The 25,141-nt window shown below is 36.4% G+C and overlaps 1 protein-coding gene across 2 annotated transcripts; it reads left to right on the forward strand.

The window, feature by feature from the left end:
- The first annotated feature begins 97 nt into the window (after positions 1-97).
- On the forward strand, positions 98-20,178 carry LOC129269606 (phosphoribosyl pyrophosphate synthase-associated protein 2-like). 2 transcript variants are annotated; one of them, XM_064105128.1, is made up of 10 exons: positions 103-353; positions 3,761-3,813; positions 7,011-7,077; positions 8,000-8,172; positions 8,918-9,033; positions 9,339-9,549; positions 10,593-10,622; positions 13,744-13,814; positions 14,211-14,357; positions 16,001-16,759. In XM_064105128.1, the coding sequence occupies exons 1-10, from the start codon at positions 268-270 to the stop codon at positions 16,157-16,159; spliced, it is 1,113 nt and encodes a 370-aa protein (XP_063961198.1). In that variant the 5' UTR covers positions 103-267; the 3' UTR covers positions 16,160-16,759. The 2 variants fall into 2 exon arrangements, with proteins under 2 accessions (XP_063961199.1, XP_063961198.1); XM_064105129.1 differs by lacking the exon at positions 10,593-10,622 and having other exon boundaries at positions 98-353; positions 16,001-20,178.
- Positions 20,179-25,141: the final 4,963 nt, after the last annotated feature.

The following is a 25,141-nucleotide window of genomic DNA, read 5'->3' on the forward strand; positions in this document are numbered from 1 at the left end:
TGTTATTAATATGTGATATTTCATTCAGTAAATAAATAAAAATATGTCACGATCGTTACTTTTAAGATTTCGTTAGCATCTCTGCAAAGGCAAGCGCAACATAACAAATTTGTTCTACCAACCGGTGTGTACGACAAGATGAGAGTAACGATCATTCATCATTTATTGAGCTAAATCAGTCGTAAAAACTAACTTTTGATCTATTCTGAGGAAACTAAACACGATTTTGACGTCAAGCGGAGCAAGAGAATATATCTGAGCTGAACAATGGCCCGAAACGCTTGTAATCGAGCCACAGGCCTCCTGTTTTTTTCTGGAAACAGCCATCCGGAGTTGTCCAATTCTGTTGCACGGTAACTAACTTCACGTTAATGTGGGACCGGAGCCGGGGGAGTTGAACTGTCTTAAGCCCAAGGCCAACGTTAGGCGTGATCAAGGGGCACCCTAACCCAGAGAGCTCCAGCCCGCGTAGCGGGCTGGAGCCCAGACGCTCAGTGTGCAAACGGGCATTAAGGTGAGAGTACCGTGAAGTTTGGTCAAAATAATTTTGATAATACATAATTAAAACAGAAATTAAGCACTTACCACGATTGTATGGATGATAGTCTAACGAGTGGCAGTTTCCTGACATCGAGGCACAGACTGGAACCTCAAAAAACGATCAGTTCTGTCGCGGTAGCTCTCCTCTTTCAGAATTCAACACAAAATGGCCGATCGAGACCGAGGCTAGTATAGCACTAGCGCATATAGACTTTGTCAAATTCGCGCATGCGCCCTACACCCTCTCGAACGGCCATTTTGCTATGAATTTTGAAAGAAGGAGAGCCACCGCGACAGAACTGATCGTTTTTTGAGGTTCCAGTCTGTGCCTCGATGTCAGGAAACTGCCACTCGTTAGACTATCATCCATACAATCGTGGTAAGTGCTTAATTTCTGTTTTAATTATGTATTATCAAAATTATTTTGACCAAACTTCACGGTACTCTCACCTTAATGCCCGTTTGCACACTGAGCGTCTGGGCTCCAGCCCGCTACGCGGGCTGGAGCTCTCTGGGTTAGGGGCACCCAAGGGTTCATTACATGCCGCCGCGCACAGAAAAATCAAGCCATAGGCATAGAAGTCGTGTGTTGACTGTTGTGGACACCAGAAGTGGGATCCTCAGCACACGCGATCCACTACTAGTTAGAAATCCACTGCCAAACGGGGGGGGGGGGGGGGGGGGGGGGGACATTTCTACGCACCCTAAGTCTTAGCGGGCTAAGTTGGACTAGAATTGATTAAATCTAAACAGTAAACTTGAATGAGATTGATATTCCACAATTTTTTGGTTGATATTGTCCTTGGCTTCCTTTTTTTTAAGAGTAAGTGTGCCTAAACTTAAGTTTAATTAAGTAACGGCTAATCATCCTAATGCTAGTTAAAAAACTAAAATAAAGGGCTAAACAAATCTCATCATGCTCATAAAAAAATGTCCACAGGAGTCTACAACTAACGGTTTTAAAACTTTTAGTAAACTACAAGTACAACTGTAGTTTGTACAAGGTACCACACCCGCAAAAGTTTCAAAACTTCAATGGATTTTTTTATTATTCAGACACTAACATTAGATGTAGAATTTAGATCTACATGTAAGTCATTGTTAATGACATCACTTTTTTCTATAATACTTACCGAACGATGTGAAGCCATACTTTCCCTCTTCTTTGTCTTTCTATAAAAATGATGATATCGATCTAGTCTAGATCTAAATTACTCTTGATGCTGAAGAAGGCTGAATCACACATCCAGATTTTTCACGTATGATAGAGTGCTGCGAGAGGGCGCGCAATATTAATTATTTTTTATAGCTTGCTTGTTTACATTGGAATGGAAGCTTGTATTGTTGGTTGCGTTCTAGGCACTCAGCATTTTTTCCTCATGTTTTTTTGAATTTTTTCGCTGTCAAAAGTTTTTACATGAGATGCCACCCGTTGATTTTTTTTGTACAATGTCTTATTATGCGCCGACGACTTTTCGATTGTTGTTTGCGTAAGTTCCACCGCAGTATGAAAGGATCTTTGGAGGTTCTTAGCCGAGATTTGGAGGTAGATCTAAGAGTTTAAAAAAAAATCATTTTTAAAAACAATTTTAATGTATTTTTATTATTAAGTTATCGAATATCTTAAAAGTAATACAGTTAGTAAGTATAGAAAGTTTTTTGGTGTTTTATTCCCCCACATTCGTGTGATGAAAGGAAACGTCAAAATCCATTGTCAAACGACATGCATTGTGCAAGGTTAGTACATGTATAGCATACTAACCTCGCATGAGTGTGAGTGGATCTAATGTTAGATCTAGATCACTCACACTAGTGCGAGGTTAGTATACTAACCTCGCAGACAGAACTGTGTTCGGCAGTGGATTTCTAAGTAGTGGGTCGCGTGTGCTGCAATGCCACTTCTGGCGTCCACAACACACAACTTCTATGGCTTGATTTTTCTGTGCGGGGCAGCATGTAATGAACCCTGGCCTTGAGTGGATCTAGATCTAAATTTCTATATCTTCTTGCCAAAAAAAGCTGCCAGCACCAGTCATTTTCAAATTGAAAAAAAAATAGATGCACCCAAAATTGAACTTCAGATTAAACTTGAATTTCTTTGACATTCCTCAAAATCGTGTGTGATATTGTTCCTAATATTCTTGAAGAGTAGTCTAAGTGTGCCTAAAAAATTTCGTTAAAATTTGAGCAAAATATAATCTAGACTAGATCTAGACTCCTGATTTTCTGTGCGGTGCCAGACATTTTCAGGTTGAAAAACAAATGACAACAAAGTCAGAATTGAACTTTAGATTAAACTTGAATTTCTTTGAGATTCCACAAACTTTTTAGAGTAAGTGTGCCAAAAATCTCATACAAATTTGATCAATCTATAGAACTTGGGCCTGTTTCATAAAGGACTTACAACTGTAGTAACTACCATGGTAACAGGGCTCAGCAGCCAATCAAAATCAAGGTTACCATACGTGTAGTAGTTGCCATAATGGCAAAGTTACAACAGTTGCAAGTTCTTTATGAATTGGGCCATAGATCATGCTAATTTCCTGCCCCAAAATAGCTGCCAATGCCAGTGAGTCATTTTCAGATTTAAAAAAAAATGCCTAAACAGTTATGCCCCTTGCCCTTAGGCATATGGCAATGGCTATTCCCCGGGGGGCACTCAAATTATATTTTGATGGGGATGTGCCTCACGAAACCCTGAAATGGGGGTCTAAGGAACTGACTACAAGGGTTCTTGGGAACTATATATGAAAAACAGGGTGTACAGAACGGGATCGCGATACTGTAGGTACGATGCATGCTAGCCCTGTGCATGTGTATGTGGGCGCTTGCAGTGCATAGAGTTGCTAGCGGCTACCGTACTTACGAGGGAGTTGTGAAGCTGTGTGTGCAGCTCTCGCATGCAGTGCTCGCGCTGGACAATTTTGACAGGGCTGGGGAACTGAGATGTTTCGTAACGGGGGTCTTGTGAGCAGGGCGGGGCGGCTTCTGAACGAAACTTTTGTCATTTGGAGTATCTAGAGAACTGAAAATTAGGCCTGAAAAGGGGGTCATCAAAGCGGCTCCCCATACCACCAATATACACTGTTTTAACATGTTGAAGTGTTATGATATTCCAATAATTATTACACTTCCTTCGGAACCTTTATTAATTCCCCAATATTTCTTAGATTATTGTCACCATTTATCTGTAAAACTGATGTTGTTATTTCTTTATCAGGCGTCTAGGAGTAGAATTGGGCCAGGTGGATGTTTATACCCAAGACAACAAAGGTAATCCCTACATTTATTAAGTATTTTATTATGTACAATGTATATTAATGCTTAAACCTTGTTCTTTCATGTGAACATTTCAGAGCTGCCAAGTACATGTAGTAGGAATTTATCCTATTTAGTAAGAATTTTAAGTGGAAGGTAACCACTAAATAGGATTTCCCCCTAGAAATAGGATTTTTGAAACTCTTAAGAATGATGATTTTCTGTATGTTTTTCTTTATCACAATTTAAAAGAAAATACGATTCAAGACTTGATATATGATAAAAAGAAATAAAGAATAGGATTTCTTGACAATTTATGTTGGCAGCTCTGACTTTTTGAATGTTTACATTACAACGTTACAACTCAGAAAGTAAGCTGTATTTTAGAATTATGGCACTAGTTGCAACCTCATATTTTCTAAAAATAGTCTCTTAATTTCTCTTATAGAAATCCTTTAATGGGTAAAAGAAGGTTGTTACTACTGCAGTAACTCTGAAGACCTTTATATGAGATGTCTTTTTTTTTTTAGAGAGAGAGACTGAGATTTTAAGAGCCCACCAACAATACATGTAAAAATAATATCAACTGTTATTAATATTTTTTATCGTTATTCATTCTTTAATTCATATTCCTGTAGTTTTTCTTTTTAATTTTTAATATAAATGTTTGCTTATAGGTATCAATGTCAATACAGTCCGACCTCTCTTATCCGGACAAGTTGGGACCGGCACCAATCCGGATAAGGGATTTATCCGGATCTGGGAGACCCGATATTAAATGCACGCAGCTGCTTTCCCAATTGTAGTACATGTAGCTGCACGTACATGCACTCTATTGTAGTGGGCATACACAGACAATATTCACTGCAGTGTCAGTGCAACTTATAGGCAGTTTCTTTATGGAAATGAAATTGATTGGTTGCCAAAACTCTGGGATAATTGACCTGCTGAAATGTTTAAGGTATACATCGAGCATACCTCGAAAGAAAGAGAATGACTCAATGAAACTAAGTTAGAAAATTGAATCATCGTGGCAGGCATCACCGCTTCGCAAAGTCAGCCATCGTTATACTGACTGTAGGCTCAAACGTGATAAATGGCGCTGTCCGTACCTACACTGTAGGCCTAGCGCTAGCTAGCGAGACGTGTGTTGTTTTTTCCCCGAAAAAAAAGAAGAAAATTGTGGTAAATGGTTGCACTCCACCCTGATTTACTGGAAAATTATTAGAAGTTCTTTCGGTGATTTGGGTAAGATATAAAAAATAATGTGGTTGTAGGTAGACTATACATGCATTGGAAAATGTACGTAATCAAAGTGAGTTTGCTATGGAATTTTGAGTACCGGTATAGATTGAAATTTTATTTCCCCCCTGCATTTCCCCACGTACTAGATTGAAAAAAAAGAAGAAATCTCGGCAAGTGTGTGTACCGATAAGGGGAGGCTGGATAAGAGAGGATGGACTGTAAATGCAAATTTGATATTATCCTGGTTGATCTTGGCAGTAACAATTGAAATAAGCCACCCTCCCTGAGTCTCTTAAAGGAGAATGAAACCCTTGAAACTAGCTGAATCCATATCAAAGAGAAAAATCAAAGAAACATATTGTTGAAAGTTTGAGGAAGATTGAATGAATAATAAGAAAGTTATGAGCATTTGAATATTGAGATCACTAATGCCATGTAGATCCTCCCATTGGCAATGCGACCAAGATCTGTGATGTCACACACGTACAACTCCCTCAATACTTTAGTACTTATTTCACTTATATTCTCACTTTTCTAGAGTCTATCACAAGGTGAGGTGTTTTCTTTATGAGATGACAAGTACAGAGGTTTCACAACATTATATCATTGATGAATCGTTTGTCATATGATTAGAATGAGCAAAAAGAGATGTTTTGGGGTATATTTTCAGTGTCCGAATGGGAGAGTTGTACGTGTGTGACATCACAGATCTTGGTCGCATTGCCAATGGGAGGATCTCCATAGCATTAGTGATCTCGACATTCAAATGCTCATAACTCTTTTATTGCTAGTCCTATTTTACTCAAAGTTTTGTTGATCTTATTCTATGATTTTTCTGCTTTCACAAAAGCTAACTTGCTCCAAGAGTTTCATTCTCCTTTAATAGTCTACATGTTGTACATGTAACCTACAGATTTAATGTTACCATACTGTATACACTGTTCGATTTCTCTTTATATGCTCTGGATGCTGCATGTAAACAAATAATGGTGATTTGATACGGAAAATTTGAATATTCATCAGTCGCATCTCATTCAATCTTGTCATTGTAACGCTGTATAGTACATAGGTACACATTTCTCAGTATTGCCAACATCGATGTACAGGGAAGCGCCCCGATACATTATGTATCATGTATGACATGTTATGAAATGAATGGCTTTTGCTTGTAGAGGGAAATGGCTTGTAAGAAGGAGGAAGTCAAGAATAAAGAATTTACCTCTCCAAAGACTCTCTGGAGAGACTTGTGTTTGTCTAATGCATGTACTTTATAATGTTATTAATTACATGAAACTGTTGATTAGGGATGAGATGAACGTCTTTGAACTCTAGAATGACTCCTTACCAAGATTAATGCCTTATATGACATGAAATAATACTATTTGCTATTCTTTGTCATTCGCTTTAAGCATGCCCTCACACTAACGCAAGATTTACATGTATATCACAAGAAAAGGAGTTTATCCTGAGATTGTATTGCTCCTGTGCAAGTTTAATAAGAATTGCATAAAAGCTGGAAATTGACCTCCTGTGTGGTATGCATGTACTGGTAGCTTCCGGAGATGGGTTCTATCTTTTCATGAACACGAGCTGCCTGTCCACCTGTACTGACTGCACAGAAACGTTGTTAGCACTAAACAGAGACCCTGTTACAACCGGTAATGTGGCAGCGAGGCCTGATGTTCAAACATTGCATTTCTTACACATTGAAATAAATGTTTTGACTTTACAATCCCAAAAGATGTGACTGGGCTTACTGTTTAATAGCTCTCTGTTAGGCTAACGTTTCTGTGCGGCCATCACTGGACATTGAAGTTCAATGTAATGTCAAATCAAACCATATTGAATATCAACCCCTGAGCTTTATGTCAGAGACTCGGACCTTATATATTAAAAATCACTGTGAATGCCCAAATCATCTCTGTATAATTCATATCAACATTTTACTTTTGTTTTTTCTCACATAGAAACAAAGGTCCAGATTCAAGAATCAGTGAGAGGCAAAGATATTTTCATACTTCAGACTGGAGCAAAGTAAGTTTATTTCAAGGGCAAAGTATTATCACAACATCTTGTTTTCCTACTAGTGCTCTATCGTGACAGTCATTTTTGCATATCGGGTCCCTGCCATATCAGCGCAAACAGAGCTGGGTACATTGATTTAAAAAAAGATGGAAAAACTCAACTGGATATATACATGTAATAAATTTCCCTATTATTATTGAAACTTATTTCACACCTTTAATGAACGAAATCTTCGAGGGAAAGATGGATTTCTCAATTTTTTAGCATTGCATTATCGCCTTGTATGCTGCCATTTTGTAGGCTGCCATTTTTTTTTTATCAACTTCACATTTAGATGACACTTATAAGGGCATTATCCCAACATAAATTCCTGTGTTGAGGTCTTGTTTAGCAAGCGCTTAATGAGATTGGTTGTTCAATCTGAAAGCTCTTTCATGTTCATTCAGACAATCATTAAAAGTTCTGCCAGTTTCTCCAACATACATGTAAACATTGTTGCAATCTGTGAATGTGCAGGTAATCTTGTATACAATGCCTGACCTGTCACCTTTAGGAACTTTGTCCTTAAGATTGAATAGTCTTGTTCATGCGTTTGGGCTTCTGATAGCTATAGCCTGCAATCACAGACTCAAATTTGACACTTTAACAAATTATGCCACGTCTAGAATGAAGACTACATGTAGACTCCAAATGGAAGCAACCACATAACGTGAGTAAATCTAGTCTCACTGCTTCAGATTATGCATTATAAACTATGCAACAAAAAAATTACAAGGTCTGTACCTGCTGACTGAAAGCAATGTTCACCGATAACCTGAAGACAAATGAGGCGTGAAGGTGACCAAATCAACAAATCAATAGACAAATGAATTAATTCAATACAAGATACAGAAAAATAATGTTGTGTTTTATCTTTCTTTCTGCATTACAGAGATGTGAACAATGCGATTATGGAGTTATTGATCATAGCCTATGCCTGTAAGACATCGTCTGCAAGGTCCATCGTAGCTGTCATTCCGTACCTTCCATATAGTAAACAGAGTCAGATGAGGAAAAGAGGATCCATTGTTGCCAAATTGCTTGCCACTATGCTCTGTAAAGCTGGTAAGATAGACTAGCTGCTTTACGTAGATGATAAATTGAAGAATATGCAATTAGTTTTTCCTACTTTGACATTTATGTATTAATTTCCACGCTTACTCTCCCTACTCTTTTAATACTATGAATCAGTGGTTTTCCATCGGACAAGTTGTAAGGTCAAGCATTTTAGCAAGCTTTGCTCCTTTATATGTATTGCTTTTTTTAACATGCACTCAATTACAATCAAATAAAAAAATTAAATATACAATATTTTGTTCTTTATATGAGTAATGGCAGGTATGACCTTGTGATGTTTCATTTGTATCGATACTTTGTTCATTTTTTTCTCATTTATTAGAGTATTTCTGTTTTTTTTTCTGATTTGTATGTTGAAAACCAAAAAAAAAGAATTATATAAATATATTTATTTAAACACTGTATAACAGGCTACCACATAAAGTGCTTCAGATTGAATTTAGGATTAGTTGAAGGAGATATATTATGCAAAAAAAATTAATAAATGAATTAAGTACCAGAGAGAGAGAGGAAGAGAAATGGAGAGAGATAGACAGAGAAGAAGGGGTCTTACTGTTTCCGTTTCGAGGAGATTATCTGAAAAAAAAAGGTAATCTAAAAGCTTAAAATCAAGGAAAGGTAATATTCCTATCAGAGAGCCCTATATTGTGGAATTACTAATTACCATTCTTGCATATTGGTCGGCCAGCATTTAATTGAATATGTCATGATTTTCTTTAATTTGATTTTATAGGTGTGACACATGTGATCACAATGGACCTACATCATAAAGAGATTCAAGGGTTCTTTGACGTGCCTGTAGACAACCTCAGAGCTTCCCCATTCCTTGTCCAATACATTCAAGAACATGTAAGTGGTGTCCACTGGACTTCAATATTATTATCATTATTGTTGTTATTATTATTGTTGTTGCAATTAATTTTTTTTTTTCATACTGTTGAAATTTTACTGGATGCAGTACTTTTCATTTCAAATAGTAAAAAAAATCATCTGAATATATCATGTGAGAGTCGTCGTTTCATGGTTTATTGTAGCTGTACTGTATATGAAGTAGTACTGGTATAGTTGATCATCATTTCCAGTTTTTATGTTTACTCTTTTATCCAATTCATAATGAATAAAGTCCTATTTTTTTATTTGTACATTGTTAATAGATTCCTGATTGGAGAAATGCTGTAATAGTAGCCCGTAATCCCGGATCAGCAAAGAGGGCGACATCCTACGCCGAGAGGCTTCGCCTTGGACTAGCCGTTATCCACGGAGAGCAGAAGGAATCGGAGTCGGACAGGGTGGATGGCCGCCATTCTCCACCCCCTGTGGCACCCGGAAGTAGCAGTCAGGCCCTAGGAATGCCTGGCCTACCTTGTAAGTATCTACTGCAATCGGAGGAGCAATCCATCAACATTTCGGTCCAACAAATTGTCAGATCTGACAACTTTCCTTGGTTCTTCTTGACTGACAAGCACTGTTACTTTGGTAACTGTCAGAATAAACAGGACCTGTTGGATAAAACTTCTGATAAGTCCTTTTATGAAACACTCTCTGAGATCTAACCTTTCATCCAGGGTAGGGAATGATCTCCATTTTTAGGGGCTACTCTTGTAACTTTAGGATGATGCGTGAATTTGGGGGAATATTTCTTTCATTTTATTGAAGGCTATTTTTTGCACAAGGGGCCATCATTTGGCAAATCACAATGTTGTAAAGTCTGATGTATGCAGAATTATGTTTTTTTTTTTAAATATTGTTTACTGCAGATCTTGGGGGAGGGGACTTGAGGAAAGATGGTTGCCCCAAATTTAAGGAACTTTAGGGACAAGGTGGTCTGGGATGAGGGCGAGGTTGCCCGTCGCCCTTCTGTATTTCCTTTGCTGCCTTTAGCACAGCTCTCTAACCTGCAAATTTTTCTCTTTTTTTTTTTTTTTTTGGCTTCGGTGTTTCTTACAATGACAGCCCAAACTTTGGTATCTTAGCACTACATTTCCCACATTGCTTGACCCAGGTGTAATTGATTACTAGTGAAAATGAATTTCTCCAATGCTATAAGCACTGACATGGTTAGCCCATTCCAGCCTCGGAATATTTGATTTAACCCCTTGTGCACCGTTATTATGCCCATTTAAAAACTTTGAATTTTTGGTTTAAAAGAACACATCACAATAACCAAGCAATTTACCCTGCAAAGATAAACAAGTTCTTTTTACCTTCAGTTTTCAGAAGATGAAATTGCTGAATTTGAGTCCCATCTTCCGATGTACTGTATTTCCTTTTAAAGAAAACCCCACATCATTGGGAATAAAATTGTTGAAAATATTGATTGAAAAATCAATCATTTCACAGGTCAGTGTTGATATAACATCTAAGTTGTTGCAATTCTTTTTTATTATTCATTATTTTTCCTTTCATAGCCAAGATTAGATTACGTTCCACCAAATTGGGTAATTTTTACTGATCGGAAGTTGTATGATTTTTTTTCCATTTTCATTCGAAATCATATGCATTACTAACAATGTGTTAATTTTAGTAGTTATGAATTGGTAATAGTTAATGTAATTGCATTTAAAACTATTACATTTTAATGTACAAAATACTTTGTTATCAAATATGAATGAAAGCCAGGATTTAGTATTTCAATCTACTAGACTAATATATGGTTATGAGATTTTGATGAGAGATACATGTCAATGTACATTGCTTACAAGCTACTGTACTCGCATTTCAGATTTACATGTTATAACAATAATAATGAAAATAACAAATACGGTATGCAAAATTACTTACTTAGGGAATAAACTGAACGAAGTCGTTATGACTCTGTATTCAGTTCCAAATTCCTTCTCCTCTTTAGGTTGGCCGGATCATGTCCAGGGGACCATTGCAGAAAGAATTGCGATCAAATGCAACTCTAAAAATCATGCGCTTATTTTGGACTTGCGAATTTATTCTTTGACTTGCGTTTAAACGCAACTCTTTCTGCAACTGACCCATGGTGGGTCAGCGTCAAACTTGAACTTCACTGGTTTACATCTCCAATACTTATCCAGTCCATTCTCGAAGCTGTTGACACTGGGTGCATTAACTAATTCATTACTGAGACTATTCCGTGGTTTTCTCATTCTCATGTAAAAAATATTTCTTACGTTTCTCAGTGACTGATCTTGGAATAAACAATTTTTTATCATGACCTCTGGTAGGCCCGTGAACCTGACCCAAATCTGGCACTACCTCCTGGTCATATCTATGAAATAACTTGTAGGTTTCAATCGTATCACCTCGCGCACGGCGGTATGTCAATGTAGGGAGTTTTGATTTAGCAATTTACACAATGTTTCTGTAATGCAGTGAATGTTAATTTCTGATGAAAATAGGGTAGGGTAAACTATAATGTGATGTTGAAAAACAGACCTGACTCATGCTATTTTTCAGGATGTTTTTGTTAATTTTTGATATGGAATTCCATGATAATCAATTAATGTCAGTTGACGCTCAGTCTACAGTCGATATAGTTATTTTGAAAATATGGTGAAAGTTGGTGGTGATAATGATGATGATAATGATAGAATAATAGTACAATAAAAAATAATCATGATGATTTAAAAATAAAGCAAATATTAAAATTGCTTATAAATAAAGCATCTTTCAAATTTCAATGCACAATCATTTGTCATCTTATCCAGTTCATCCAGTATCCTCTAACAACATGAACATTTTGAAAGTTATTTGCACCAAAGTTTCAGTGTATCAATTAGATATGACTCACAGTCTTTAGTACGATGGAAAGTTAGGTTATTTAATCCAGTGAGATTGTTTGGTAAACAACTAACATTTTAAGTAAAGTACTGTACATGTATATACAGACTGTAAGTCATTTTGAGGGGCAGTTATGATTTTTTTTCTCTAGGCCGAGTTTTGACATTTCTAAGTTTGTATTTTTACAATATTGTATGTGGGCATACAAGTATTTATTGAATGCATCATACACAATTACTTTCTGTATAAGGTGAGGAAAGGATGGCTGTATGGGAGAAGAGAGGCCATTGCATGCCTGTGTAATAGTACCAACTTAAGTTTTACATTTTTTCTATACTAAAAATACATGTAATTCACTGCAACAACTTAGAAAACATGCAAAACTGGGAATGGGTTTAAATAATTATCAGGGAATTTTTAAACTTCATCAGGGAAAAATCAAGGAATTTTGTTCTCTTGAAAAGCTGGGAACCCTAAAGTGAATAGTCCAGTATACAGACCAACTCGGCAATAATTAATTAATTTATAGCCGGCTGCTTGGTTCTTCAATATTCTCACTTGAATTGACCCACTTGCATAAAACCGTTGCTTTGCAAAATAATTTCAATCTAGTTTCATGGCTTAGGAAGATGAAACAGAAGCTTGGACTATTATTATTAGACCCTGACATAGCTCATATAATTGATATAGCCTCTCATTTGTATAGTAAACAAAGGGTGCATAATTCATGAACATTTTTATAAAATGTAGGAATAGCTACGAAAGTTGGTAATGTAACTCCATGATTTTCCGCCACAATGTTATCAGATTGTAAATCTATTTCTCTAGTTTATCCCTAAAAAAAATTAAGATATTAAAATTACAGTATAGTCTGCAAAAATTGCTTTCTCTAAAATTGAATGAATAGTGGAGGCATTCTTACAGACCAGAATATGTGTTTACATTTACATCTACGTCTTAAATCAAATTTTTTGATATTACATGAAAGGTACAACTGGGCCCCGTCTTACAAAGAGTTACAATTGATCCAATCAATCTCAACTGTATGGAAATTCATCCATACCATAATATTTTACTACAGGAAATTTGCGCAATCTAATTGTAAAACAAAAAGAATCACACTGAATATTCAAGAGAATGATGAATATATACATGTACATCATATCTAGAAAATATTTTGAACAACCATGCATTATAGATATTGACATTGCTGGCCATCCATAGTTGTGTTTGATCGGATCAATCGCAACTCTTTATAAGACAGGGCCCAGATTTCTGTCATCACAAGAGATTCAACTGTAACTAGAAATTACCATTTTATAAAAATGTAAACTTTTAATACATTTTTTATAAACATTATACAGTATTGATTAAAGGTATTGTTTAACTTTGTGAGCAGCCGATTTAAACAATTCTCAAACCAAGATGAAACATGTGTACAAGTGCATGTATTGGAACTAATAAACCCTGAAAACAACCATTATTGAGAATAAAAAGCTAAAACTACAAGGCAAACCCCGATTTTGTAAATATGCGTCTTATAGACGCCTAAATAGTACACATAAGTGTATGGGATGAAATTAAGATGGTGTTTCCGGTCACAATTTATATTTCAATTTTTGAAGCACTAAATAATTATTTTCGAATGCAATTTTTTCTGGGCTTCATTTTTGTAACATATCACAGACACAGGTGACAAGTGTGACCTTCTAGCTCAGATTTTTTAAAAGTCAAACCAATGTTAACCAATCACTTTAATCTAATAATATCCAGACGTTTACAAACGTGTATTGACTTTCTTCCGTGCAGTTTTCACACCTAAGGAGAAACCACCCATTAATGTTGTTGGCGATGTAGGAGGAAGAATTGCCATCATTGTGGTAAGTCTCAATAGCTAAACTAATATAGTTGTTACCTCATAAGGAACCTTTGAAAAATCAAGCTGAATGGTCAATTTTTCATTGTAGATCTAGATCTATAAACAGTTACATAAATATTTATATTTACATCAAACCACTTTTTAAAATTACAAATTTTCAAGCTGAAAAAAAAATTAATGCCAAGCACAGATGAGCACATCTTGCATTATACAAATATTGATTGGATAAAGGCCCATTAGGCCTGATGTTATGCTTATTTTGCCCATTTCTCAACAATGATAAAATCGGCTTTAAGAAACGCCTCTAAAGGGGGAAATTCACCCAGAAAAAGAAGATAGTTTGATTAAAAGCTTATCAAATTGATAAGAATACATGCATCTCTCTCTGTGTGCCTAGGATGACATGATTGACGAGGCGGAATCCTTTGTCGCAGCAGCTGAACTAGTGAAGGATAGAGGGGCGTATAAGATATACATTATTGCTACACATGGTCTCTTATCCTCAGAAGCCCCTAAGATTATTGAAGATTCCTGCATTGATGAGGTAACCTTTCAAGCCATTTTGTGTCAGAGCCTCATTGCTCAAAGAGTTACAATTAAATGCAACTTGATTTTAACCAATGAGAAGCGTGCATTTTGAACTTTCATTTGAATTTTATTTCCAAGTTGCATTTAAAGGCAATCCTTTTTGCAATGGGCTCCAGGCCTGTTTACGGTGTGCCAATTGGTATTACAAGCCAGCCCACTTTCTTTTTAATAATAATAATAATAATAATCCGTTTTTTATATAGCGCTTAATACATCGGAACGACGTGTCTAAGCGCTTTACAAATATATTATTACCCCGGTCATCGGATTCAATCAGTCATTCCCGCACACAATGTGTGCACATCCTCCACTCCCTGGGGAGTATTCCAGTCAGTCGCCGGTGAGGCGCACACAGTACTGGACAAGCTACAATGACTTTCACATCCTACCGGGTACCCATTTAGCACCTGGGTCGAGAGTGGCAAAGTGTGGATTAACGCCTTGCCAAAGGACGCCAGACCGCGGTGGGATTCGAACACACGACCCTCTGTTTACAAGGCGAGAGTCAGAACCACTACACCACGGCTCCTCCAGACCATATTATTTCATTTTGGTATATACAATGATGTACTAGTTTCATAACATGGTATGAAGTTTGAGACATTTTTTTCAAACAAAACTGTAACTACCTAGCAGGAAGAGGATGTTTATCTCATGACCACTCTCAGATTTGATAAGGGTTCACTGGGTGACGGGGGACAGTCTGAACAGGGTGACAGACTTTGGATCATAAGAAGATTGGTTTGTGTAATAATACCAGGAGGGAGGGGAGGATGTTCAAAGAATTACTTGCAATTTGCTTAGTATTGAAGTGGAAAAAGAACAGTGTTTGGAGTTAAAGTGAAGTATGTACATGTACATCTGACCTCCTATTTGTGGGACCATCCTGAAATGACTTGCTTTTTTGCTTCATATGAATGAAAAGGTGTTTACTATCATATTATCATGGTTATACTTCATCAAGTGAAGTTTAAATGGAAAAATGGATTCATACAAAAAAAACATAATAATAATATAATATAGGGTATTTATATTGCGCACATATCCACCTTGTAATGTGCTCAAGGCGCTCCTATATTACCCGGCTACGCTAGGCGTTCATAGCGCACACAGCTTTTTAAGGAATTACTTCCTTCCGGTACCCATTTACCTCACCTGGGTTGAGTGCAGCATATTGTGGATCAGTTTCTTGCTGAAGGAAATTACGCCATGGCTGGGACTCGAACCCACGACCCTCTGTTTCAAAGTCCGGGGACTAATCCACTGGGCCACAACGCTCCACTTATAATTATATGGAATAGCCCTAATGTATTCTTACATGTATTACGTGGCCCATTCTAGTCCATATTGTCATCATGGATGACATATTGTATGCGTGAATTGAAATGAGCCAAGAATTTAAAATCAATTATATGTATACTTAAAGAGTCAAGCTTATGCAATACAGAAATATATTGATTCGGTTTTTTTCTCCATTAACCTTTTTTTATGTTGTGTATTTACTAGTAAGTCAGCCCACCTGCACACTTTGATATATCCATATTAAACGGCTGTTTTATTGTTGTTTTTATTATTAATCTGCCTTTTCACATTCTCCAGGTCATTGTAACAAACACGGTATCACATGACCTCCAGCGGCTCCAGTGCAACAAGCTCCGTACGGTAGACATCAGCCTCCTGCTCTCGGAGTCCATCAGGAGGATACACTACGGGGAGTCCATGTCGTATCTCTTTAGGAATATCCCTCTTGAAGACTGAAATGAGGCTAAATGCGCGTTCATTGCATAGTACTGTGGTACAGTGATTTTCCATCCACATTCGTAAAGGCTTGTTCAAATGCGGGGTGTGTGTCGTGGAGCACGTAGTGAGTGAGTTTCATTGATTAATTTCTTCTGAGCCAATCAGATGCAAGGATTTTGGTAGCTTATAACAGTTGCCAGTGTGAACCCCTGACTATTTGTTTCATGAAATGCCCCCAAGGTGTGACACAACAAAGCTTACCTTACAATAAAAAGAGGGATTTTATTCTTTCATTTGGACAAAGCCATATTCCTGTATTCTGGAGTGCATGCAGTATGACAGGCCATTGTCTAACTGCCTGTACCAAAGATACACCAAGGGGAAGATCGGACACTTCAACAATTTTTTGAAACGCTCGATAAATGCTTGTGGGGAAGGGCGCCCAACAGCGTTGAGTAAGTAAACCTTCGCATGTCGACACGCGACTGTGTATAAAACATATGGGGAAAATGAGAGAGGAGAGTTTGGAGAGGGCAGGTCTCAAGGGTGGCGCATGTGAATAATTCCACGTTTTTATTACCAAGAAACCTCAGAAATATATTCATCTCTAATTTAAGGAAAATTCAAGAAAAAACAATTTGAAATGTAAAAATCGTCTATTCCTTCAACCCTTCACCATTTCTCTCATATGTTTTGTACACAACCATCTCGCGATACGCAAAGGTAAAAAAAGGTCGTTGCTTACTCAACGCTGTAGGGCGCTCTTCCCGAGCGTTTCATTACGCGGTCTATGTACTGTCCGATCTTCCCCTTGTAGTATCTTTGCCTGTACTGACCGCACAGAAACGTAGTCAGGGCTAACAATGCTGTTACAGCTGGTAGTGTGGCAGTGATGCGTATTGTAACGATAATGCATTACTTCTACTTTGAAATGAATGTTTTGACTTCACAATCCGAAAGATGTGACTGGGCTCACTGTTGGCGCTCTGTTAGGCTAACATTAACAATGTTTCTGTGCGGCCGGCACTGGTGAAGAAAAATATATTCCCAGACAGTTATGAATGATTTGAGTGTCGAAATGAGCTGATAAATTGAACCTCTAGATTTGTGTCATAATTGGCTGTCCATAGAAACATGATAGCCATAATCTGAGACCCGAGTGTAAATTAAACCCGGTGGGTGTTTCATAAAGTTTTTCATAAGTTCTTAAAGAGTGACTTTAAGATTGACTGATGAAACTTTTTTGCATGCGAAATAATCACCAATGAACATTAATTAATGGTGAATACCATTTACCACAAGAAAGGATCACCAGTCGTTCTTAAGGTCACTCTTAACCCTATCTAGGCCGGGGGGGGGGGGGGCCTTGAGATCTCAGCCGTCGATTGTGGGATCTCGCTGAAAATTGGCACGCAGGTTGACTGGGACATAATCTACAAGATTGTAGAATAATTTATTTCATGAAAATTGCTATTAAGTGATTATGCTAATTTATGCATAATTATTGTGCAAAATCATAATTTTAACTCCCTAAGTAAAGCTCCAAATGTTCTGATTTTTGGCATGACGAAAACCTCCATTTGAGAACACTATACCCCAGTTTCCCTTCTCATCAATTCTCTTCTCCAAGTACGACAAACCCTAACTGCCCCAAGCAAGCAATTTAAGTATCAAAACACCTGTTTTTTTACCTCGGTCCGAAGATAACACGACAGCCCGGCATATACAGTCACAGCAGGGGGCCACACACGATGGATTGCAATGTGTGTAGTTCTGGTGAGTGTCCAAGAGCCTGCTATGGAGTTCCGTGTATACACGTGAAAGTGCAACTTTTTTCTTCTTTCTTTCTGTCTGTCTTTCTTTCTTTCTTTCTTTTTTTCTTTCTTTCTTCCTTCCTTTCTTTCTTCCTTCCTTCCTTCCTTTCTTTCTTTCTTTCTTTCTGTCTGGCTGTCTTGTTTTTTTTTCTTTCTAGGCCTATTTTTCTTCATCCACCTCCTTTCTACAGTACGTTTGCGATTAAAAAAAGTACTTACAGTTATAGTTTGTATTTAAATTAAGAATAAGACTTTGGGGGGAAAAAGAATAATGATTTCATATTTGTTTGCATATCAGCCGCATGATTATTCTACTGTGTATGTTGGTATGCCAATATTGCGTGAATTGTTGATAGGGTTGATTTACGAACAGCTTTATGAAACGGCCCCAGAGTTCAGAATATGAGTCGTAATGTTATAACCATATTTTGCACTTTACCCACATGAGACTAAGCCAGCATGTACGTGGACTACGTTCTATGGTCAATGGCTATATATCATAATCGGGCAGTCTCCAACAGGTTATATGAATTTGATCGGTCCAATTGTATTTACAGCATAGCCATGATGAATAATGTAGCTTGTTTCTGCAGTACTGCTTGTGTGCATGTGTCCAATTATGTTGACTTTGTGCACTACTTGTTTGTCAAGCTTTGTTGTATTTTTTTTCCACACTGTATTTGAACAAGCCCTTTGGGGCGGAGGGGGAGTTAACAAAAATTTTAATGAAATATATCGAAGAGCAGTAGAGCAAGACTTCTCTTGAAACATTTTGTAGCTGATGAAATCCAAATTGCCTAGCTCTCTCTCTGTTTCAATGTTTTATTACAGCACATTTGGGGTCATGTTATGGCCCTTTTATAGCTATTAACAATATAAACAGTGAAAATCTTTATTATTCAGGTTTGGTTATTTTGAGTTGTGAACATTTCGTGATATATTCATGATGCATAGAGCCACTCTCAAAATTTGCCATAATTCATGGGTTTACAGTATTCACAATAATTATAAGTGTCATTTTTAACTTTATCACATTGTAAAATTCCAATAACCTACACATAATGTTCATGTAGGTATACATGTATGGGAGGGAGTTTGTCTAATTTGTATTTGTTTGATTTATTTTCCTTCAATTTTGACTAAATTAAGTATTATTAACACTCTTTCTTCTATTGAAAACATACACCCTTTGTATAATTATTTTAGTGTAAAGCATCGGTTATGACAGTGGTGTAACTGTATGATAACAATCGGAATGTTTCTTTCATATTTCTCATATTATTAACAGTGCTATGATGATTTGATGGTAAATGATATTGGCACAATGTGGATTGTTCTTAAAGTTTATTTATGAAACGCCACCTTTTCTGCACAATGCTACCTATCTTATGTCAAGATATTTATTACAAACACGTCTCTTTCTCTGTTCATAATTGTGAGTATTGATGCAGTTTGTTTGTTTTGTTTGTTGGTTTGTTTTTTTTTGGGGGGGGGATGATTGCCTTATTATGAAATAGTATGTGTGCTCTGATCTGAATAGCTCTAATATGATATGAAAATATTGAATTCCTGAATGTGTGATAGTGCAACATACATCACAAGGTCAAATTTTGACTTTCTCACTTCACAAGGCTAAAGGCCTGGTCCCACTATATTCATAACGGATACAATGGACAAGCAAAATTTCGGGGTGGCTCCATCCGTTTTCATCCGCTCCAGACAATGGACAAAATGGGCGAACAATGAAATCACAGTGGACGAATGCTCGATGGATGTAAAGAGTACATTACAGATACATAACGTTTTCCAAAGGATGGCAAGATTCTTTTCCGTTTTACATCCTCTCTGCATCCGTAAGTGCAGTGGGACCAAGCCTTAAGCTGAGTTTTATAGGTATAGTCCAAGTCTGACCAAATTATATTTTTACTATTGCATGAAAATAGATAGACAATATTTGTTTTACATCAAAAAGGACTATTTCTCGTAATGCATAATGAGAAATATTACTGTAATAATGAAATGTCATTGGTATCCAGATCAATCAAAATATGCCTTGAGGTTTCCTTTGTTTCCATTGATTGTTGTACACTATGGCCCGTATTCTGAAGTCGGGTTTAATTTAAACTCTGGTTTTAAGTTCAAATTCAAATTTATTTATTTCACTTCCATCAAACAAAACCAAATTGTATACCATATATAAACATAAATATTTGTATCCGTTGCAAAAAAAAAATTAATACTACATATGTTGTGAAAGAAACACGTAGACAATTTGGGCAACACATTGTAGGTTTTAAATATGTATGCTATTTTTCAATAGAAATTAAATTAAGATGGAAGTGGAGGGACCCACTAAGTTGTGGTTTAACTATGGAAAGCCAGTTGTTACATAAATCTATAACAGTAGTAAAGAGCACAGTAAACATGAGAAACATTTATTGTAAACGGAATTTTGAAATGTTTAGCTTCCCATAATTTTAGCAGAGTTAGACCATGGCCTAAGTTAAACCGGGCTTCAGAATACGGGCCCAAGTGTATGCATAATACAAATAATGGAATGTTTACTGAAGCTGATCCTTTACATATATGTATTGTACAAATGTCAAACCAATATCTCAGATGTCAATGCTAAACTGAACTCTATAGACGATTTGATGTGCTTGCCATTGCTGTGAGCAGTCCGTTTGATGATCAATTCTCTCTAGGCCCAATTTCACAAATTGTCATGAAAATGCAAGTAACAGAGGTGTTATACTGAAAGTATGGGCATTTGATTACCTGCTTGAGAGTGAATTTATTTGATTGATTATGCTTTTGTTATTTAAAGCAAGTTTGATGAAATGGAATCATATCTTCATGTGCACCTGAGGCTAAAGACAGTTTTGTAATCTCAATAGTTTCAATTTTCTTTTAGAATATTATTAGTTGTTCCTTATTCAGGATTTCCCACGCCCCCCTTTTTTTTCTTTTCGTTTTTCATAAATTCTTCAACTATTGTTTTTTTTGTAATGGGAGTAGCTATGATTTTTATCTGTTGCAGCAATCAATATCATAGCAGTTTTGTATAATATAATACCGATATTCATGGTTGTTTTTTGTTTTTTTTCATTTGTTTTTCTTTCATTCTACTTTATTAAACTACATCAACAAAGTGTGTTTTATAAGCTACCATGAAGAGGTTTGGATGGGATCACTGAGGTTCCTTTAGCATATCGATGAATTGTTACATTAATTTTTTTTCTTGTGCATATTCTCTGTAGCAGAGAAGCAGTGAAATGAAAGAGAAGTACTTACCATTCTGAAAATGATATTGGCTGACTGATATCAGAGTATAATGGACAAAGATGGATTTTTAATATATTTAGACTCAAAGTCGTGGATTAGGGTTGCATGACATGCATAAAATATAATACTTGGATCAGGGGGCTGTTTAATTAGGCTTTTCATCATTTACTTAAATCCAGATATTTTTGTTGCTTTAACTTTTGTAAATTCACTCATTATTTACAAACAGCTTTTCAACCTAAAATCATAACTTTATGATTGGTTCATAAAGTTGTGCATGACTGGAACATGTTCTTACGTTCTAATTCATCTAAAACGGGGTCATTTAGCACAAGAAAGGGTCACCAGTCCTTAGTAAAGTCATTCTTAACTTACATACAGCTTAAAGGGTGATTCTAAAAAACACTCAACTCTTTATGATTCTCCCCAAGGACTGTCAGCTGACAAGTCACCTTTTGCTACAGAGCATTAGTGTTCACAAACAAGGCTTAATAGACTGGGCTATTTTGATGCCTAAGAAGACGAGGGGGGGGGGGGCTGGTTCAGCCACTCCCCCCCTCCATATTATCTTGGCCGTCAATCATGCGATCGCGACAAAAATTGGCATGGGCATTACCCATGGCATGAGAGTCCAAAAATATAAGATCAAATTCTGTGAAAAATCTCATTGCTAATTAATTATGCTAATGTATGCGTAAAATCAGAAGTTTGCTCTAATTAAATATATAATGCCTCTAAAATGCTAATTTTTGGTAAACAGACTCTTTGTACGAATCTGATCAAACGTACTTTAATAATAATAATACATGTAATAAGCATTTATACATTGCAATCTATCTTGAAATATCCTATTCCGAGGCGCGTTGTTATTATTACCCCGGCTTAAAAAAAAATTCAACATCACCTTTATTTTCTTATGTATGTTATTGTTTTCTAAACTTATGTATTTCTTCATTTTTCGACTTTTTGTTTTTTATTGTTCTTTCAAAGAAAATTATCGGGACTTTATTTTGACCATAAACAAGATGAAATTAATTGATTTTATTAATCAGTAAAAGGGAAAATGATACATTTATGAATTGTTGCTGAAAACACTATTTGCATTGGATTTGTACACAAATTCACATTTTTTAGCAATTTTGGGTCTACATGCACTTACGAAATGTTGCGTAATTTCGGAACTGCGTACCCAGGGTTCACAATTTTGGTCTCAAAAGTTGCGCGAGACTTGTAAGTAAAAAGTCAGTGACGCGATAAAAAAAATTTGCGCGGCGGATTTATCATGAAAAATGTCGAGTGGGCTGAATCAGGGCCCCCCCCCTCCCAGTGTTAGGGTTAAACTGTAGATTGAAACTGAATATATATTATTCCGCAGTCTTTATAAGGATACAGAAATCAATGTGTCAATCCCTTTCACCACCAAATTTGATCCCCCAGCCCCACCTCAGAATATTCATGTTGCATAAAAAAGAGAGAATGTAAAATTTGCCTTGACTGTGTTCAAACTCTCAAGTATTCATATTGGTTTCATGTGTTGTTTGGCAATGTACTTGTTAAATAGCTGATAAATTTGTCTTGTGTTTATTTGCTGCAAATGCAATTATCAAGCGAAAATAAAATCCTTGTACAAATCTATGAATATTCTGTGTACTTTTGATTTTTTTTTAGTATAGTTGCATTATTGTTGTGTCATTTTCCCCTGCCACATTTTTTTATTTAAATCCCAAGTACAAACCATAAACAGAACACGGTGCGCTTAGAAACACCAGTAGTAAGCGCCTTATAAATGTTATGTATTATTATTATTACTGTCATATGAATGGACCGAGCGTAAATAATAGCAGGGCAGACACAGTATTTCTGAAATGGAGAAGAGGGAGGGGACAACTTGATTTGGCAGAACTTTTCTTGGCATATCCCTTGCTAACCCAATAGTTCTGCTGGGCGATTCCATTCGTGTCGTACGGGACATTTCGACAACAATATCTAGTCTCTTAGCTGATTGCTTGAGCAATAACAATTTATGTTTTGTCAAAAATAAAGCTTTAGTGGATAGTCATGTGAAAAACTGATTACCAACAAAAATGTTTGATTATGGGTGAATTAAATGTGAAAATGTTGTGTCGTACGGGACTCAGAAATGTCCTGTACGACACGCAACATTTTCACCTCTAATTCACCCTTGGACAACATATTTTTGTTGGTTGTCATTTTTTACATGACTACCCAGTAGTACTTTATTATTACCAAAAAATACATTGAAGTTCCTTGTTAGTTTGGACAGTAGGTTGAAAAGTGTTTTGAAAATTGCTGATTTTTCTAGCATGGAATCGCCCTCCTTGGTCTGCAAGAAAATTCAATCCAAAGGTTTTAACTCGGGGTGAAGTCACACAGGAGCGTTCTACTTCAAGGCAGCATGTGCAAATGTACAGAGTGTCCCCAAAAAGGAAACCTGGGGGCTGTTTCATAAACTTGTTACAATAACAAATTTACAATAACACTACAGCTATAAACTACTGAAATACATCAATCTGATTGGCTGCTAGTTAATTTGTTATAGAAATCTTGCATTTGTTATTATAACAAAGTCTATGAAACAGGACGCAGGGTGGTATTGGTATTCTGAAAATTGTCTGACCTTTTCTTTTAAACATTTTTGTAACTTGGCAAGCTAACAGCTCGCTAAAATTCTCTTTAATTGGTATTCTGAAAATTGTCTCATCTCTGTAAGGATGTCCCCTATTTTATCTCCGACATGCCCAATAATTTATCATCAACCATCATCAAACTTTTTATATGCTTCGGTAAACCAATAAAATTGTTTCCTCTGAAAAATAATTAAGCACATCGTTGGCATGAGGCGTAATTACCCTTGCACCCTTGACGCTTATGCTTGTGCGCTACTGCACTATAAAAATACACATGGCTGTTCTCCCAGTCATATTTTCTTTGAAATGATTCATCATCTCGAATACCAATTTTTTGTCTCGCCCACCAGAGGTAGAGGCGAGACTTACGGATCCAAATGTCGTCCGTCCGTCACAAACCTAATGACACATAACTCCACAACCGTAAGTCGCTTTTCAACCAAACTTGGATGGTAGATGGACTTGGGGGACCTGCATGTTGTGCTGCAGTCGGAGGTCACATGGTAAGGTCAAAGGTCATTTTCAGGTCAACATTAAAGTTTACATGCAATTCTCTTATGACAAGTGTTATTCCATCCCAGTCATTTCACAATGAAGTTTCGATACAATTCTCTTTTGCCTTGTGATTGTTGAAAAGTCTACCAATCCATCTATGTAATGTCTTCTGAAAGTCTAATTTTGCAAAACAGGATGTTCTTGCAGGATGCAGCAAGAAATTATTACTTTTGACCGATAAATATCGCATGCGCCATAAAGTTACAATAGCCCCCTACCTCTTCTAAATTTTCTTGTATTTTGCAAGGAAGTTAACAGAATGCAAAGATAAGAGAATTTTCAGAATATCTTTTATCTTGATATGTTATCTTGCCACAGAGATATAATATATATGAACGTTATCAACTTTACGCATCATAGCTCTGACATCATATGCACTCCGTGTAAAGTTACAAGAAAATTTACAAGAAAAGATGCAAAAATTTTCAGAATACGGATCTTATTTAACTCTGCAGATATAAGAATATTTCTATAAAACAATTTTCAGAATACGGCCCCAGGATTCCCATGTTTTTTTTCAAAGGCAAATGAATTATGATATTTAATTTACATTATCATACAATTCAATTCTTCTTCTATACTTTGATACCAAATATGAGACAAACACTTAACGCATTAATGAGCATTACGAATTTGAAACTTTGTCAAAATCAGTTTGTGCAAAAAAATGGGACAAGATTGCAGTCGGTAAAGCATCT

The sequence above is a fragment of the Lytechinus pictus genome, chromosome 10, assembly GCF_037042905.1.
Source record: "Lytechinus pictus isolate F3 Inbred chromosome 10, Lp3.0, whole genome shotgun sequence".
NCBI lineage: Eukaryota > Metazoa > Echinodermata > Echinoidea > Temnopleuroida > Toxopneustidae > Lytechinus > Lytechinus pictus.

Excerpts from the sequence above, each read along its gene's own strand:
- LOC129269606 (XM_064105128.1), top strand. The coding sequence starts at position 268 with ATGGCCCGAAACGCTTGTAATCGAGCCACAGGCCTCCTGTTTTTTTCT. Across the intron at positions 9,034-9,338 it reads TCCAATACATTCAAGAACAT|ATTCCTGATTGGAGAAATGC; the intron begins GTAAGTGGTGTC and ends CATTGTTAATAG. Across the intron at positions 10,623-13,743 it reads ATTACGTTCCACCAAATTGG|TTTTCACACCTAAGGAGAAA; the intron begins GTAATTTTTACT and ends TCTTCCGTGCAG.